This window comes from Austrofundulus limnaeus, unplaced genomic scaffold (assembly GCF_001266775.1).
Source record: "Austrofundulus limnaeus strain Quisiro unplaced genomic scaffold, Austrofundulus_limnaeus-1.0 Scaffold46, whole genome shotgun sequence".
In the NCBI taxonomy this organism is placed as follows: domain Eukaryota; kingdom Metazoa; phylum Chordata; class Actinopteri; order Cyprinodontiformes; family Rivulidae; genus Austrofundulus; species Austrofundulus limnaeus.
In genome coordinates, this window is record NW_013952448.1 from 1,085,433 (window position 1) to 1,105,304 (window position 19,872).

At 39.7% G+C, this 19,872-nt stretch overlaps 1 protein-coding gene across 6 annotated transcripts in view; it reads right to left on the reverse strand.

The window, feature by feature from the left end:
• chd9 (chromodomain helicase DNA binding protein 9) overlaps positions 1-19,872 on the reverse strand; it is an 85,063-nt gene that overhangs the window by 46,758 nt on the left and 18,433 nt on the right. For 5 of the 6 annotated variants that reach the window (XM_014007965.1, XM_014007964.1, XM_014007963.1 and 2 more), the window contains exon 3: positions 3,694-4,100. In XM_014007965.1, coding sequence (XP_013863419.1) covers positions 3,694-4,100 — 407 coding nt within the window. Of the gene's footprint in view, positions 1-3,693; positions 4,101-6,807; positions 7,846-19,872 lie in introns of those variants that run through there. The other variant, XM_014007966.1, reaches the window with a different exon arrangement.

The following is a 19,872-nucleotide window of genomic DNA, read 5'->3' on the forward strand; positions in this document are numbered from 1 at the left end:
CAATGAGCCCAAACACAAAGCCAAGGAAACTCTCAGTTGGTTTCAGAGAAAGAAACTAAAGCTGCTGGAATGGMCCAGCCAATCACCTGACCTGAATCCAACAAAAAATCTATGGTAAGAACTAAAGATCAGAGTTCATAGAAGAGGTCCACAAAACCTTCAAGATTTGAAGACTGTTTGTGTGGAAGAATGGGCCAAAATCACACCTGAGCAATGCAGGCCACTAGTTTCTCCATACAGGAGGTGTCTTGAAGCTGTCATTGCCAACAAAGGCTTTTGTACAAAGTATTAGATAAATTTCAGTAAGYGTGTTCAATACTTTTTCCCTGTGCCATTCCACATTATTACAAATAACTTCATTTCTGGACATTTATGGTTTGATTTCTTTGTTAAGTATGGATCACTTGGGTTGTTACCAACATCTGGTGAAAATTTCATGTCATTAGCACCTCTTGTAATATATTTACTGAGAAAAATGGTGACGTGTTCAATTCGTATGTTAAGTAGCTTTTATATACGGTGTCTCATTTTCTTAAGCAGCCAGAGGAGCAAAAAAGCTAAATAATCCAGAAGACACTTCCTAAGCAGTGAATAGAAATTATTCTAGTGGAAATAGCTAATAGTGTTGGTATAGTGGTCACAGAAAGAGACCCTTAAGTACACAGATAATTAGGGTAATAGTCTTTTCTCAGGCTCCATTCACTGCTTAAAGAACTGTCAGATGAGGCAATGGAAGAGTGGGCTCACACTCAAAACCACATTCAACATTAAGCTTTCTGTACCTGTGTCTAGCATAGCCCTCCATCAGACAGAGGCTAAAGCAATGCCTTTAAAGGGTGGTTAGCACCTCTGTATCTGGGAAGTATAAATATTTGATGGAGAGATTCTAGTGGTGCATGCATATTAGCAGGACTCTCCTATAATATGAAACCTTCAGAGACTTCTTGTCACTACAATGCTGCTTTATCTTGATCACAACTGTCATTACTTTTGCAACAGCTACATACTGTTTTTTTTTTTCCATGTGCTATCCAGCTATATAGAAACACATTGAAAGGATGAATAAAAAGCCTATCCAGACTTATTTCTTAACATACTAGAAGAGTAATGATACATTCATAGAAACACAGTCTGTTATAAACAACTTTAGGCAACTGGCGTGTCCCAAATACGGCTGTTGAAATAAGATTAGGAAGCCTAATCCCATTCTTTCTTTGAGAAATATCCAGGTTCATAACAAAAATTATAAAGGTAATCTAATTCATAGCAGCAGATGCTGCTCTTAAACTGCTATTTACAGTTACAACAACTATCACCTACTCATGTAATATTATCCTTTGAATGTACTCAAGAGGTATTATTTGAATGTTCTGCTGGGCAACAAAGCTTCCTGCTGGTCTCTTGCAAGGCTTCAGGTAGTCACACCCTGTTTTTCAAGTATTTATTGTAATTGTGTAAATCAAGTTCACATCAAAACTCCTTTTTTTCTTAGAATTTCAATAAAAAGGCACGTGTTGAAAAATAAGTCCTCTCGTATTTAGATTAAATTGTGAATAGTACTAAAGTTGTAGTTTTTCATTGAGTTATCACAAGTTAGACTGATTTATTTCTTTGTTCTTGTGAAAAGAACATTGAATTGGGAACCTAAATGAAACAAGATTTTCTGGATTTGTTGCTGACTTTAAGGAACTACACCACAGCTAAGTTTACACTGTGGAATATCTGACAAAAAATGTAAACATACACCCAAGTCGATTGTGTTCATTTTATACAAATACAATCTTCAAGGGTCACACTAGAATTACTTTTGGAGTCCTCAAGCCTAAATATCAATACATCTCTATCTACTGAGGAGTAAACTGTTGGTTCTTTATTTTCTTATAGAACTTTTTTTTAAACTTTTTTAGCAACAAGTACGAAGGTTTATGGATCCATGAATCTTCATACTTCAGATGAACTAATCATGCACTCCTGCAAGCCTCTCATCATACGCAGATAACTAAACATCACTGCTACATTCGTACTAAGGGCCTGTGTATTTGATTTTCTTTTCTTCATTAAATCCAGTTAAAAATAAAACAAAACAAGGAACAAATATAAACAGCTACTTGTCTGAAACACTGGTGATAACACCCAGTCAACCATAGCTAGTTTGCTGACAAAGTTTTAGTTTTCACAGCGAAGAGATTGTAGCCGAGCTGAACAACTTCAAAAAAAATGACTGTTTTATAACATTCAAGATCCCCTCTAAATTTACATTATTTTCCATAAATATTTTAAGGCTCTAAGAGCAGGCTTTGGTGCCTACATTAAAATCTCATATTTTTTCCCTCCACACACTAAGTACGGTTACTTGGATTACAACACATTTCAACACAGTTATCTATAACACATCTAAATGATTTTACAAATTGGTAGATGCCCTTCAAAACTAACAAGTCTTAGGTAACATCTATTTAAAATTTGATAGTTTTAATAACATCCCCAGTGATGAAAGGTGGTGAGAAGGTAAAAAATAAAAAAATAAAAATACCGGTATTGATGTGTGCCCCTACACATCAGGCTTGACTAAATCTTTCTGATCCTAAACAGGTTGAGTCTCAAGAAACATTCATCAAAATGGGGTAAAAAAAAACTGAACATGATCAAAACTAAATTTGTTCTAAGGTGATCAATAATCTTTACGCTGAATGACTGAAAAAGCACAGTTAATCTAAACTCCACCAAGCAGCTCAAAGGACAACATCACCGTGACTGATGCCGCCATCATTTCAACATTTTATCACATGCACACAGGCACATAACACGACAAATGCTACAGCTTCTCCTGTCTGACAAGCTCATTTAAAGATCAATCAATGCTGCTGCAAGCCAAATTGTTGACCGCTGTCAGTCTCTCGCACTAGGTCTAAAATAACCAGCCGTTTTGTGCTGTTTAAACATAAAAGCTTTTCTCTCCCATTATTACTGTATTTAAACATTAGCCCACTCCTTTGTCTCCTTTCCTCTGCATTCACATCTGCAAATGCTGATATTTTAATAGCTTGTGTGGGGTGTGGCTTATAGCTGCACTCTTGCATATAGCAGTTAACAGAGGGGGATGGGAGCCAGATTAAAGGTATCTATACATCAGGAGTACTTGCCTAAACAAACTAGGCAGTACAGTCTCACATGTAAATGCAGTCTTTGTTTGCTCCTCCCGTGTCTATGTTGATGACTGAGACTGGTTTATTATTATGGCATGCAGTAAACATTGAACTTTGAGCCTCCATCTTGGCAACCACAGGAAGAAAATATATGCTTGTAAATGTGAAGAAAAGATAGAAAAAAAAAAGAATCAACCAGTATGCAAGCAGCTTCAATCCGTAAAATGAATGCTATGCTCCAAAGCTTCGATTATGTTGCTTAATGTTCCTTTTTTCCCCCAGATGCATACTGTGTCCACCAAACTGAACTTTATGTTCACTGCTTTACTAAAACAAGCTCATTAAAAAATGTTAAAATTGGTACAAATGAAAAATTGCAGCTGTTTTGATAACATAAGGAGTGGCAGCAAAAGTCACATGATCATTCAAGCTCATGAAAAGCTGCAGTGATTCAAGCATGCACTGAATTAACACAAATGAGATCAAAGCTCTACTTAGTGGATTCCTCTTAAAAAAACAATATTAAAGAGCAACACCATCTACATACCCAATCTTGGACTTTTGCTTGGACTTTGAGGAGGGTACAATGCAGGCCTTCCTACAGGCCTTGTCTTTGGACCTGGCCTTGCGATTTCCTTTATGTTCATAATCCCGATGGGCCTTGAACTGAGCAGAAGAGCTGGGGAAGCACTCTGGACTCATGACCCGCGGAATGTTCTTCTCTCCTCTCTGTCGGGCCTTAGCAATAGCTTCTGATATTATCCTATTTGCCTTTTCCTGCTTGTCCTGCAGAGGTGACTCCATCTGATGATGCTTCCTTCGTTTTGTCCTCTTCTCCGATGAGGAGCTGGGTGAGGACGAAGATGATGATGAAGAGGAGGAGGATGAAGAACTCTTCAGCGTGGGACTGAGGACTCGTACCTGGCTACCAGGACCATTGCTGTTCTTTCGAGGCTATGGAGAGGGACAAGAAGTGATTATGGTACTTGTTCCAAAAAAACATTTCATACAATCAATGGCTGTAGGCATAATAAGAAAAAAGTCAAGTTACACTAATTTTTGTTAAAGGGAAAGTATAACCTAGAGAGAAAACTGATGAAGCCCATGTGTTTTTGGCAAATTAACACCTAAAAACTACAGTGAACATACTAAGTGAATCATATGTGTTTGAACTTTATTCAAGCACATAAATGCAACACTTATTGTTTACTACAATTAGGGATGTCCCGATCAGATACTCAGTATCGGTATCGTGGCAGATATGGCCATTTTTTGAAAATTGGGTAGAATCGGATTTAGTCATGTGATCGGGCCAATCCAGTTTTCGCGACAGTTTTCATCATCATCATACTTTACAACTGCCGTTAAGAAGTCAAGATGCAGGCAAATATGAAATCATGTCCTCAGTGTGGGAACACTTTTCAATGGAAAACAATGATGCTGAAACTGGATGTTTCTCGTGGTGGGAACAGCAGGGCTCGCTTAAATACTACCAACCTTGTCACTTGGAAAGAAATAAAGAAATAATGTTATTGGATCGGTGTCGAAAAGACTAATCATTAAAAAAAATCGGATTGTTTCGGGAGCCAAAAAATCTGGATCGGGACATCTCTAACTACAATCACCAAGTTCAAACTGCAAACACTTCTTTCTTTGTAAAGAAAACGCATATCACATAACAACTTGTGTTTTATAACACATAAGTAATGATGTAAGAGAAGAAGCATAAATTATTTAAAATGTCATAAGCATGATTTCTAATAAAGTCATAAAGAATTTGCAGTTGATGAGTATTGAATCTGTTTTCTTTTTTTTAAAAAATGAGCAAAACAGCTAAATGTAAAAAGTGATGACAAACTTTCAGTTTACGATACAGCATTCTCCACAGCACTGTGACCAAGGAAAGTATTGCTCACTCATTCAGAAAGCCTTCTGAAGGCTGTCAGACAGCAGAGCATGTTACTGTTCCTTTCTCTGATGTTGTGGGTGGGGGGTGGACCTGTATCACCCTGCCTGTTTCTCACTCCAACTCTCAGAACACAATCAAAGTCTGCTAGTGGAAATTCAGCATGAGAAAGCCTGGTGTTTTAAATCAAGACTTACTTTAGAATCAGGTGGGCACCATGTGACACAAGAAGTCTGACACAAAATGAATTCTTTTGAGTTGGGTAAAAAGGCAAAGTAAAACACTCGCCTCTTGTAGCAGGTTATGCTGTGCCTTGCAGACATAAATAATCCATCCTGCCTGATACATGATAATATGTGAATAATAGATGCCGGGACTGCAGTTATGCTCACACAAGCGCCTTGTTGTGGGCCAGTATAAAGAGAACCCATAAATGGATGACCTAATCTAAAAATGTGTTGCGTACGTTTACACGGCTCAGGCTCGACTGGTTGCTCCCTCCCAGCAGAATGTTAGCAAAATAAAATGAATTACTTGAACCTCAGAGACAAAGTGAAATGTGTGTGCACGTGTCTGTGTTTGTGTGGACGGGTTTTTCCTACAACGTGGGGAAAATTTTCCCCCGCAAAAAATGGCAGCCTCGTGGGGACCTGGCATTGGTCCCCACAGGTCCAAATGCAAATTACGGGTGTGGGGTTAGGTTTAGGACCAAGGTTTAGGTTAGTTTTAGGGTCAGGTAGGTACCTGTGAGGTTATTTTAGGGTAAGTGGTCAGTGTTAGGCTATAATGTCAAAAAAAATGAATGGAAGTCAATGAAAGGTCCCCACCGTGTTCAAGAACAAACGTGAGTGTGTGTGATTTCTAAATTCATTTGGAAAAAAGTGAGGAGAAAAAAAAGGTACACACACACACACACACACACACACACACAAACATGAGCTGCATTATGATTTTCACGTGTGTTACGCTGCTGAGGCTATTAGGAAAATAATTTACTGGATCATGCTGGAATGTTCTTATTCAAGTCATTGTTTAAAAAAAAGGAGGGAGGAGTTGAAAGTAACGTATAAGAGCAGAAGAAGAACAAGGCGACGGGAGGAAAGAAGTAGTTAAAAAAGAGAGAGAATATGAAAGCAGGTTTCTATCAGCGAGGGAGAGAGAGAAAAGATAAAATGCACCAAAACGAAGAGCACTGCAGCTGTGTAATACATCTATAAATAACTGAAATTACAGCCTGCCAGCACTGCAGTGATTTCAATCTCTCTAGCAGCACGCAGTCCCGGGCAAAACGGTGGGTACCATCACAGATGCTAAAAAGATAGAGTAAGCTCCATTTGGGTTGGACAGCTTTTCCTCACTCCCACCCTCAATTCCACATGTAGTGAGTTCTCTGGTGACTGACAGGCTCAACTCATGGAGGACAAACACACACACACACGCGCACACACGCACAACAGTGTACAGGAACTACAGAACCGGACAGCTATGATCAAAAGAAAATTGACAATGTGATGGAGGACACAAAAAGCCAGTGGGGTTGGGAAAAGAAAATAAATCTGCTGTGGCTCAATAAGGTCTCATACAGAAGAGAAAATGAATATGAAGCAGAGAAGGAAAAAAAAAAAGCAGCAATGAGTTCAAGATGGCGGCAGTGCAGCATGAGCCAGTAGCAGAGGAGGTTGTTCAGTTCCTGCCGGGCCCCTCCTCCTCCCCCTTGTCCCTCCTCCCTCCCAGCTCTCAGAGTAGCTCACTTACCCTTCCTCTTGGCCTCTTCACTGTAGACATGGTGTGTTTTTTTTTTCCTTCCTCTTTACTCTCCCTCTCCAACCGACTAACAAAAGCCTTGCCCTTTCACCGTGTTCTTTTTTCCTTCTTCTTTCTGTTGCTCACTCACTATTTCTCTTACAAACACTCTTCGCCTTCCCACAGTCGGTTTCTCGCACTCTTCCTCGGGCTGTTGTGTCCCCCCCTCCTCCCCTCCCGCGCTCCTCGTTTTCCTTCCCTCCTCCTTCCCGGTCAACTCTTCTCCTCGGGCGAGATCGAGAGTGTTGGAACTGTTTCGTCGCCTCCTCCCCCAGCGGGCAGGGCTCAAGAGGAGCGCATGGGAGCTCTCGTTCGCTCTCGCTCTCTTCCTCCCTCGTTCGTCTCGTCACAGGGTGATGAGGGAGCAGCGCTGTTGGCGGTAGAGGAGGTGCGTGGCAGTCCAGGAAGCCCTCATTGTGCTGTTGCGTGCCGCTTCGCTGTCGTCCGGCTTCAACCTTACTCCCTCTCTGCACGCGTGTGTCACCGTCGCCTTACCCTGCCTCCTCTCTCCTCCCCCCACTCATTGATTCTTCTTGCCTCTCGCGTGTGCTCTCAGTGCCGCTCTCGGTCCTCCTAATTCTTCCTTATTGCTCTTTCCGCTTTGCCACCTCTCTCTGAGCTTCTCCTCGTTCTTTTCCAACAGCCAGACCAAGGTAGGTTACTTCTACGATCACCCAGAAACATAACCTTTGTTTGATCTTTCTCACTTGTTTGGTTGATTGGCTTTTCCTCCTTTTTCTCCCCACTTATCTTTTTCCTGGTTGTTGCTTGCTGCCCTCTCCTCCGCCTGGCTGGGGTGTGTGTGGCGAGCTCAAGACTCTGGCAGCCTGAGCGGTGGAAAATGAAAGCACAAAGCAGCAAAATGCATCAGCATGAATATTAGAGATGTCGTTAAAACCCAGACTCGTTTTTCCTCTCGCTCTCTCACTCACCCCCGCTCTCTCTCTTTGTAAGGAAGTAGGCCAGCAGATGGTGCTAGCAGTTATTACATTAACTTTCACAACTTAACCCCCTAAGTACTGGATTTCTCCCACGCTACAGATTGGCAGATTCAGAGCTTTTGGAGTCCTTGTGCTTGGCTGCTGCCTCTGATGTGCTGATTTATTCAGAGATCATCCAAAAGAGCTGAATGAACACAAAGAGAAACGAATTCCCAAAGGATAAAAATACATCACAAAAGCAGAAAGTTCAAGACTTTACGAAACACAGCAGAATATGGCAGTCTTCCTTCTTCCTAACCATTATGAACACAGAGCATTTCAACTGCAGCATTAAGTTGTAGCTGGGTCACAATAAAAAAAGGGAAAAGACTAAACAAAAACCAAAAACACCAAAAAGGAAGCTGGGACGTGTCCAAAATATATTGGGAGCCAGATTCAATCTTGAAGAGTGAAAATGTCTTTCAAAGAACTCTGACACTACGATACCGAGGCCATGTGCACTGGCTGACACACGGTACTGGGAATTATTTAGTAACACACGTCTGGCCTGACGCCAGGAAGCAGTACTAGGTCAGCCCTGAGTTACAGTCCTGAGACACCCAATGAACGATGTTGTCCTCTCTACTTACTGCAAAGAAAATTTGCTGAACAGACATTTCTCCCAAATAACGTTTTGCTAATCTATTTTCCATTTGCTCAGTTTAGCCTGTCAGATTGACCACATTTCTAATTCATTCCATGCATTGCTTGTAAGATTAAAAATAAATTGTGATCTACTAGTCAAAATATTAGATCATTTTCACATACAGCACATTGCTGCATACCTCCTGGCTAGTCAATCGGACTAGAGAGTTACTGATTTAAAGAGATCAGTAAATGCAACACAACATGAACAGCAAGTCAAAACCTCAACTTTGCATGTATATATCAAATGTCATTCTAGTAGTGGTTTTATAAAGAGTTAGCCTCTGTTTAACCAACTCTCTTATCAGCTTTCCATACTCCAACTTATGTAACTAATTGAATGTAGTTCTATTCTAATCCAAGTCTCACTGTACAACTTGTGAGTTTATTTAGATATRGTGTGAAATATGTGGGTGAGCATATGCAACTAAAAGCACAATATGCCTTTTACATTGCTAGTTTTAAAGGCAAACTCGAGTGGTGTGGATAAAGTATCTCTGTACTGTTTTGTGTTGTTTTACATCTTCCAGCTTTTGTATCTCCTACAGAGACAGAGATAGCTTCCTGGTGTGCAACAGCAACGGCTGTTCTTGCTCAATGTGAGCTGTGGCAGCAACAGGCTTTGGATCAACCTGCCAATTCAAAGGCCTTGGAGTTTGGACTTTAAAGTAGACCACATGCTTGCCGTGAGCTGAGCAGCAGCTTCCYTTACAAGCTAAACAAATCTATTGTCAGATAATGCCCACCAGGGTACAGAGACTGGGAAGGAGTCAGTGACAAACACACACGCACACACACAAAACAAATAAATAAGCATTTGTGTTTGTTAAAATTTAAAAAAAAGTCCCTTCACTAGAAAGTTTGCTTTTGCCTAAAAAGTAACATTAAAAACATAAATGTTACAACAGCTAAGTGGCACCAAGCMACAGCTTTCTGGCAGCTAGACAGTTAATATGCAAACAAGCCTGGCAGCTCTGTATGAGAAGGAGTGGCCTCCACTTAGGACCCATGAAGAAGAGGAGGAGGGGAGGAGAGAAGAGGAAGGGGAGAGGCAATGCTGGTGAAAGGAAGTGAAAAAAAATGTATGTGAATGTACACACAGAGAGGCACGGTGGCTGCAGAGACACAGGTGTCTGTCTCCGAAAGCTATTACTTCCTCATCAAAGACTTCCTATTAGAGAGTAGCTGCTTGGATTTTTAGCCTGTTCCAGAATAAAACTGTCCACTAACCAACCATTATGGAAATGGGAGCTGAAAGGAAGCAATGTATTGACTGAAGCGGACAAGATGTCAAGTACCAGCTAGTGCTTCAAAGCCTACAGTGACACAAAAAAAAAAAAAGAAATCCTCATCCTGGAGTGGACTATTGGGTTACCAAATGTTAATGACAAGGCAGTTAACTAGATTGAATGGCCAAAAAGTCTGCTTAAAACATAATCTACAGCCAGAATGCATACTTGATCTGATAAATTGACTGTTCAGCTTTTAAGTTTTACAGCTGAGCAATTAAACACAAACTGGTTGAAATTATGCTGATTGTATTGGTGGAGTTTTGTTTACCAACTGAGTTCTCTTTTTTTCCTCAATAGCAGAAATACATGATCACAAAAAAAAAAAAAAGAATTATAAGCAAAAGCCATTCATATTGATAGTAATGTTCAATTAGATATGTGTGGAAAAAATGCACTGTTAATTTGGCTAGTGATAAAAGACTGGTTTACAATCCAGACTGGACAATCAGGAAGCTAAACGTTGCTAAATGAAAACAGACACGATGCACGGCAATGCTTCCCTAACCAATTAAATACAGCACAATGCATTAATGATCTTTTATCAGTTAAATGTTCCAACTAGCTATGCAAAGTGTGCTGAATTATGAGGAGACAGTTGGAAGGATTGTTTCAGTAGCGCTGTGCCAGGATGCCAACAAGTTCACGGGGGAAAAAAACGGTGCAATTCACAACTAGCAACTTGAGCTCTAATACTGAGTTAAGTGCTAGATGAAGGTGACAAAGTACCCCATTTAGTTTCCTAAACAGGCTTTCCAGCTGTTCAGTGTTTCATTTTATGAATTTAACATTGAGATAGTTTTGGCAGTAACAATCAAATTAATGATTAATTCACAACTTGCACAAAATCACCAAGGTCATTTCATAATTTGTTAAACAGTCAGCTCCTTGACACAACTCATCATGTTTACAATGTTCTGGTTTACCTGAAAATAACCCATCTGCATCATCCAGCTCACTATTAACTTGAAATATAAAGTTTGCTGACTGTTTCACTCACACAAGCACATGTTGAATGCTGCATCTGTACAGTTAAACATGCACAGAGTCCAAATGTTAAAAAAGGTACAAAGTTCAAGACAGATGGCTGCACTGGCCTTTGAGGGGAAAAAAAGTCCAACTAGTACAAATATCTTTGTGTCACTTGGTCCAAGTATTTATTGTAAACACAAAAGTAAAAAAAAAATGAAAAGAAAAATCAGGATCATAAAGACAATCAGAAAATGATGCACATAAGCAGATGTTGTCTCAACAACACATTCGCTTTAACCACGAGCAATCATTAACCAAACGTAAGTTTAGGCAAATAAATCAATTACTGCCCTGAAATTGATCTAAAAAAACATAAGAAACGCTTTACCGATATGACCCGGTTCCACCTGCAGGCAGTATGGATCCAACAAGATTTTAAAAAGCCAAAAGGCTAAAATGACTTGTTCCTTTATTTAGTCAAATTCAACATACAAATTCTCCAATTGCTGACAAAATAGATTTAAGAGCTGAGACAGGATCCATATCAACAGTTGCAAATATAGCATGCCGAAGCCACTGATCTGGATAGGACAGAACTGTACACTAGAGGGTGACTGTGACGAGGCTGCAAAAAGGCAGCATAAAAAGAAATGCAGTCTTATGTCAACTTTATGCAGAGGGGACTTTTAAATCTAAACCAGACCACTGAAAACTAGGATAGCTTATTTTTGTTTTGTTTTTTTAAATAAATCTTCCTAATATTATACATGAAATTAAATGGGAACTTTAGTGCATTTATGATCAGGAGTAACTGGAGATAAATACCATGAAATAGATAATAATGACCAGGGAGACATCATTATGGTTTTTTTTTTATGCTAATACAGTCCAAGCTATAGTTTAAAACTGTTCAAGCAGCTTTTTAAAGCAGTATACCGGTAATCACAAAAGTAAAGAACTCATAAATTCAAACTTTGCTTGACTGAATATATTGAAAATATGCCACACAAAAAAAAAATCTGGATCATAAAGACAGCAACAAGAACCTAGAGGGAATGGTTTATACCTGGTTCAGCGTCAATCAGCCTCAACGAAGAAGAGCAGGCAGTGGTTCTAACTAGGACACATGCTCTTTTTACATCTTCAGGAGTCAGCTCAGAGGGCAGCCTCTCAGAAAGATTTAGGATGATATTTTAAGGGATACGAATAAGTGCATTCACTAGTGAGCATAAGCCTATGCAGGCATAAAACGACACTTCATAGGCAGATCCTAAATCTACTAGACATTAATCTAGTACATCTACGTTGTGCGTTTTCTGCTTAACAGCTACAAAACATCACGGATAGTATATCGGGTTCACACACAGGGAAGTGAAGCTGTGGAATTTTAGACAAAGACTTCAGAAAACGATGCCTACAGCGTGTGAGGTGTGACTGGGTGACAGGCAGCATTTGCCCTGGAGAGGCTGCCTGCCCATTACAGTAAAATCTGAGGTTGTTGTTTTTAACCCTGTTAAATAAAGCTCAGCTGCATAATTGAACATCATAGTAATCTTTGCTTCTGYTGACATAGATTTCATTAAACAAATCAAAACAAAAAGGTTTATTTTGGTAACAGGTCTAATCTGACTTAAAAAATTGTGGAACACATATTCTTGTCACATAAGTTCAAAACTACATTAGCTTACTATTTTGAATGAGTCTTCCCACATATGTGAAGTTAAAAGGAGTATGGCCTGAAGAAGAAGCAATTTTGCAGAAGAGATTGATGTAATTTGCAGCCTATGTTTTTTGTGAATTGTAACCGTCTTTTAAACAGTCTTTTTTTAAGGCTAGTTTCTGAACTATTGTTGTTCAGAATAATGATGTGCTGCTCTCTCAATCAAAAGGTGGCACAGCGGGTCAAACACCAAGCAGTGAAGTAAAGCTGAACGGTGCAAAACAAGCAAGCTGGATGATGCTGCTCATTAATGGGAACATCGGTACAAACTGAGGAGTGGAGCTAAGAGGAGGTCCCTCAGGAAGCACCAGAGAGTGCCAGACAGAGATAGAGGGAGGGAGGGAGGGAGGGATGGATGATGGGAAGGGAAAGGAAGTCAGTAAGGGGCTTACTGCCAGACCTTTACAACTCCTTCATTATTCAAGCAGTGCAAAAGGAAGAGCAGGGCCAATGTCTGCATGTGGAGGAACAGAAAACGAGGTAAATATTTGGCAATTTTGTGCACAAGCAAGACAAGTTTGCTACTTAGTCAACCTGCAGCCTGCAGTACTACAGTATATGCATTTTATTTTACTCTGTTGTGATTTCCACTTCCTGAGTTATGAAACATCTGTGAAGTAAATCTCAGCTTGAAGGCAGAGGCACACTGACTTTTATCATATCTTTCTTCCATTTTATATAAAAGAAAAAAAAAACGTACAAAGCTAAACCAGTGACCTATGTTTAAGACATTCTGTTTCGTTATTGTCTAAAAACTGAGCATACTGTGATGGTTCACAGATCTATAATCTTTTACCAGCTTCSTTTCAGGGACACTGATGCCCATTGGTGCCTAGGGACAATTTATAATCACCAATTAGTTTAATGCTATGTTCACACCGAACACGTCAAAAACACGCCTAACGCCTCAAGTTGGATGCTTGTGCTCTTTCAGGTCAAACACTCATTCAAACTGCTTGATGCGTGTCGGGAAGGACCTCTATGTTTTTTTTCTCTGCCCGACCCACATCGAAGCCGATATCTCCTGCCAGGACAACGTCTACAGGCAATAGATTTTGGCTAAAGAGCTCCTGTCCATCTGTTTCAGGTTAGTGGACATCATCCAGGAAACCGTCCTGTCAGAAAATCTGCCACTACGTCACAGAGCAGAGTCTCTTCTCGTTGGTTGATGCGCTGCGTCGAGCAGCAAAGGTTCAGATGTTTCAACTCCAGCGTCGGCTGCTTTGGACGTGCTGCACGCACGTCAAATACTCAAACCACACCTGCCGCGCTAAACGCGCTAGACGCTAAGCAAGATTTATCGACACCCCTAGTCCTGCGTCCACCATAGACTTTGCAGGGGTAGACATAAGGATTTTTTTCAAGCTGTCCAATGGATTTTTTTTTTTTTGACAAAATCTGGTTGTCCGCAAAACATTTTGGTTGTCCAAAAAAAAAATCTCAATTATAACATAATTTAATTAGGTAGTATATTATATTAATAGTAATATATTGTTCTGTATACGAAGTTTACTGTATACAAATGTTCTCAGTCAGCAGGTTAACAGTTTCAGGAGCTGCTTGAGTAAAACTCCTCCTCATCCTCTTCTTTGAAATAGAGCAAAAATCAACATCCAACAACCATAAGCTTCCTGCTTACAGGACAAACATTTTAATTTAAATAGTAGTATAGCCTACTGTCTACATGACCTTATTAAAGCTACAGTTTAGTGTTCTTAGGACTGAGACTTTCTGGATAAAGGGGATTTAAACAGCTCTTCTGTCATTTTAGTGTTTTCAACTGAGGAGTTTTGACATATTTATTTAAAAAGAGTTATAGCACAAGAAGTTCTCTGCATAGAAAAAAATATTTTTTTTACTGTTTTTTTAACCAAACTGACAAGTTTCTCCACTATAATTGTTGTGTAATGTAAAGGCATTGAAACACCTGGTTAAATTTAGAAGATATTATGATTAACTACAAACATCTGAAGCTGACTTAGAGAACTCTGTGATTTTAGAGGAAAATGAAAGTCAAAAGTAGATACAACTTTAGATGGAGTCAAAATAATTACCATTTCTAGAATGGCAATTTTTTTTTATTTATTATTTTATAAATGCACACAACATCATGTATGGTGATGCTGACAAAATGCCATGAAAAGTAATAAGAAAATATTCTTTATGTTAGGGTTGGGCAATATTGGCTAAAAGATTAATCACAATTAATTGTGTTATTTAGCCGATAACGATTAATATTACGATTAGTCCCCTGGAGCCACATGACCAATTTAAATCACTCTAGTAAGAAAGATTTGCTTTCTGTAAAAATCTATTCCAAATTGTGTCAAAAGTACAAACTTCAGCCTATACAGTATATCAAATTTTAAATTGTGTTACTTGACCAAGTAAAACCGGAATTATGATAAATAAATTACAGAGCTTTTTTTTTTTTTAATGTTCATTATATTTGAAGTGGAGAGGAGCACAGAGCGGGACTGACTGGGGAAATTTCTAGTCAGTCTTCCTGGTGATGTTAATTGTATTAATCATCAAGTTCCAAAAAATAATCGATTAAAGTTTTTTTGACAATTAATTGCACACGATACGATTTTGCCCAACTCTACTTTATGTAAATGGAAACTGAGCAACTTAATTGCCCTGTCAAGTAAAATTGAATGTTGTACAGCAATAACACTCAACAAACAAAAGCCTCCACTTACACATACCTCCATGGCAACAAGCTTATGACTTCCTACTGACACAAACCTGTTTGCTGAAGTTACAAATCAGTAACTAGTAAGCTGTTTGGCTACTTCTGTGGTGATTGTACACAGCATTTACGTCAAAGTCAAAGCTCCATGCAGATAACAATAAACTTGAACACAGACTGACTCACTGCAACTCCACAGTTTGCTTAACCTCCTGTTGCCTCAGTCAAATTAATTTATTTGATACAACAAGTTTTATTCAAAAGGTTTTCTCCAACTCTTTTTGACAACTCTTTAGCCAATGTGTCAGGTATAAACACAAGGACAATAAGGTCATCAGACCTTCATGTTGTTTCTTGCACACACACAACACTGAGCTAATTTACAAGTGATTTTCATGTGTCGTCTTTAAACTGAGTCTATAATCAGAGGCGCTCCCTCTTTGCCAATGAAAGGTTAACCAGAGTTCAAAGAGATTGCCTCACTTCACAAGAAAGTATCACATTCCAGTCACATACAAACACATGGGGAAGAAAAACTCCACATTTCACCCCAGAGTGAACAAACACCAACAAATCAACCCTAAACATTTTCAAAGCCAATTAATGTTCACTGGAGGCAGCCAAAGAGAGGAGCAAAGAAAGAAAAGCAGCATAAAGGAGCACACTTTAATTCAGACCTACTGTTCAGTTAAGGCTGGCAGCGTTCCCACATGCTCCTGACACACTTAGTCCAAGTGCAACTCCTCCCTCCCTTTCTGCTCCCCACTCCTCCCCCCCACCTTCCCATCCTCCGCTGAGCCCTCCCCTTCCGCCCACAGCAAAGAGCTCCTGACTTCCTGTTTACCTCTGACCCTTCGTTATCCCTCGCCTCCGCCCTCATCTGGCAATCCTCCAGTCAGACAGACAGGACGATCAGGCCAGATGGAACAGGCAGAATGCCTCAGAAAGCAGAGGGGGGAGGCAGAGTGGGTTGTGCTTTACTGTTGGGGGAGGTGAACAGAAAAAGTGTGTGAATAAAACAGCCTATCACCATGTGGTCGCAGTAGAAGCAGCAGGTTTCCCAACGGTGTGAGTGTGCAGAACGTTCCTGTTTGTGTGGGTGTATTTTTGTGTGGTGCACGTGGGTGGTGGGGTGAGTGATAGGGTGACGCTTGGTGTCATGTTTCGGGGCGGACTATGGCATCGCCTTCCCAGTCTGCTCTGCTGGTGGGATGCGACTTTCAAAAACCTTAAGGAAGCGAAAAAGCTATACAGGAAAAAATAAATCTATTTACCAACAGCACAACTCAGGTTGAGCTGGTAAGAGAGGGGGATGCAGCTTTTCAGATAATAAATCTAAAGCAGACAGGCAGTGAGGAGGCACCTGCTCACCGTCACTGCCGGGGGGCCTCTAGTGGCTACAGCAGCCCAGGCAATCAGTTTCAATCAGTGTCCATCAGTCTCTACTTCCATCTTTTGCCCTGTTCTACTCAGCACAAAAGCCACAGGCACATTCACATTTAAAGCCTTCGGTGTGATGAAAGGTTTGCACAGTAGAATACAGCAATAACGCAAAAAAAAAATTACACAGGCATTTGTGAAATCAATAAAGCTAGCCTACCACACATTATAGTGTCAAATTAAAGGTGAAGAGTGGTACATACTTACCACAGCAGAATAAAAGACTGACATTCAATCACATAGGCAACACCTGACTCCACAAAAAAAGATACTGAAAAGCATATTTCAAATATTGTTCTATGTTTCTAGTCTCTTTTTTTTACCTGCCAAACAACGATTCATTTCACACAAATTGATAAATAATAGTGATAGTACAGAGATGAGTTACAGTCAGGGCATTGTTCTTTTTACGACATCCCCTATCAAGTGGGGACACCTCAGAATAGGGATGGGTACCGTTGGCATTTGAATCGATTCGGTACCGGTACTTAATGGTATTTTCGGTACTTTGCGTGTGTTGTTGTTTTTTTTAAATAATAAAACTTTTTTAAACATTTTTCTCAATATATAAAATTAACAAATAAAGAAAAAACATCCAACGCTTTGTATTGTAGCATCAGTTGTTTAACTTATTTCGTTAAAGTGCAAACTCTTGAAAACAACAAGACCGTTTTGTCTTATTGCACAAATTAAAATCCAGCTCCAAGTATTTCTATTGATGTCATTTCCCAACTAGAAAAATTGTGTGATGGAGGTCCATGGAAGGCAAATAAGTTTAAATCAAATAAGCAAAAGAGGATTGAGTTAAAATAAATAAAAAAGGTATTCAAGATATATTTTGAGCATCCAAAACACGTCCAACGCTTCAAGTTGGCTGCTTGTGTTCTTTCAGGTCAGATGCGTTCGGACTGTCGGGAAACGCCTCTGTTGTTTTCCTCTGCCGGTCTCTGTTTAATGGCGGATGAAATAAAGAAAATGGTGGTATTTTATTTACTTTGAGCAAGCGAAYGTTGTGCTCACAAGATAATTAATCCACCAGATGATTCAGAGGCGGTCTGTTCTGAGTTTTACTCCAGGAGCTGTTCGCTGTGAGGCTCGCTTTCAARCTACGTTCTGAGCTSTTTACCAACGGCTGTTGACGTCATTATGCCCTTATGTGATGCTGCGTTCAGGACAGGCATGGAAAACTCACCACCCTTATGCCAATACGGTCGCAATGATGCATTTAAATACTGAAACATGGTACCGTTTGATGTTACGTGAATAGATACTCGGTAGTACAGACAGAATTCGGTCTGTACTTAAAGTATCGAATTCGGTACCCATCCCTACCTCAGAATGAACCGCCAATCCTCGGTCCGCCAAAAGTTTTTTATTTATTTATTTATTTTTTACTCTACGTAAATTTTGTAAACTTTCCTAACTACGTAAGCTGCAGAGGGAGTGACCACAAATATTTTAGAAAGCCATAGGAAGACAAAGAATAAATTGAACCAATCTGGATACAGCAGGTGGGTAGCGATTTTACAGCTTCAGTAGCTGTTGTTGTGTGATTTCAATCCTTGCTGTCCATAACTTTCCTCCTATGTAAATTTTATAAGCTTCCATGAGCTTCATAAGTGGCAGAGGGGCTGACCACAATTATTTTTTGAAGCCAGAGGAAGACGCACAAAGAAATAATTGCGCCGGCTTGGATAGAGGAGGTAGGTATCAATGGTACAGCTTTAGAAGCTGTTTTCACAATCGCTTTTCTGGTTGTAACTTCTTTCACATGTATGTAAATTTTTCGAAGCTTGCGTAAAGTTGTGTGGGTTTGGCTTGATTTAAAATGCTTGGCTTAAAAAGTGTTAAAATTGTGTTGAAAACTGTTCATGAAAAGATGTGCAAAACAACACATTTAATCTAAAAGCATTTTAAAAGCTGGAATCTATCAATCTGTCTGTTCTAAATAAGGAAAAAAAAGATACTGTGAATGAAGCGCTGACAGGGTCAAATAGTAATGTGGTTCAAGTAAATCTGACTGACGGGAATGACACAGCAGGTGTGGAGTTCACAGCTGTTATGACAGATTTAGAGAAAGAAAGAAAAAAGATCAGAAAAAATAATATTACCCTCGTGTCACCTCTGTCAGGTGGTGACAATATTTGAAAGAATCGACTTGAAATTCAAGATAAAACATGTAAATTTTTAACTGAAAATATAAATGTACTTTGTCATCAATGCATGTTCCCATACGATGACATGTGTGCTCTGCAATGACCTATCACACGTGAGAAACACCCAAGTGGGGCAGCGGGCAGCTAATTAAGTGCCTGGGGAGCAGTTGGGGGTTGAGTGTTTTGCTCAAGGATACCACAACTCGTGGGCATGGTGAGGAGTTGAGCCTGTGACTTCCTGGTCCTAAACCTGCTGTCCTACCATTGCTCCACAACTGCCTGCCTGAGTCAATGAAGAATGCTTTGTTTTTCCTGTAGACAAATTTAGTATATAAGAATACATTAAGGTTAAAAACCTGATTTATTTTACCTAAATTTGGGTACATTTTCTCCAGGAACTACTTAACAACATTGTGACTACTCTTTTTAAAAAGAAAAAAAAAACATAAAGAAATTTCAAGATCAAGACATGTTATAGGTTGTCTATTAGCAAGCATTTACAGTATGAGTAATGTAATTTGTATTTCATTACKCATTACTTATTGTATTTAAATAACTATTGGACAAACTATTACCTTGAAGTCATTTTATTTTACTTCCAGGTAGGGCTGGAATAATGGCGATTATTGATCGAGAAAAAAATTCAGATCGATCACGGTGATCAGCTGTGAGCCTCTTACTCGATCAAACATGGCAGAAATGTGCACGACAGCAGCCAATCAGAATCCACCTTTTCCTGCGTCACTTCCATTTATAAGTTGCTAAGGAAACGCAGACGGAATCGCATAATTAACCAAAGTAATCCAGTATTAAAAACTGAATATCAGAGTTTATTTAGACGAGTTTTTGAGGTATTTTGGCCGCTGTCGCTTCCTATACCWGCCATTACCTGCCAACAGGCATACAGGGTGAGCTCTGAGCTCCTCTCCCGGCAGAGAGAGAGAGAGGGAGGGGAGAAAAAAGAAAAGTGAGCCGCGATGCGTGGCTCGCAAAAATAAAAGCATCCTCCAAAACATATGAAGCAGTCTTACGGTAACGTTTTGGACAGAACAATGGGCCTCATGCAAGAACCGTTCGTACGCACAGATTTGTTCTTAAGTTGTGCGTACGAGTGATTTAGGAG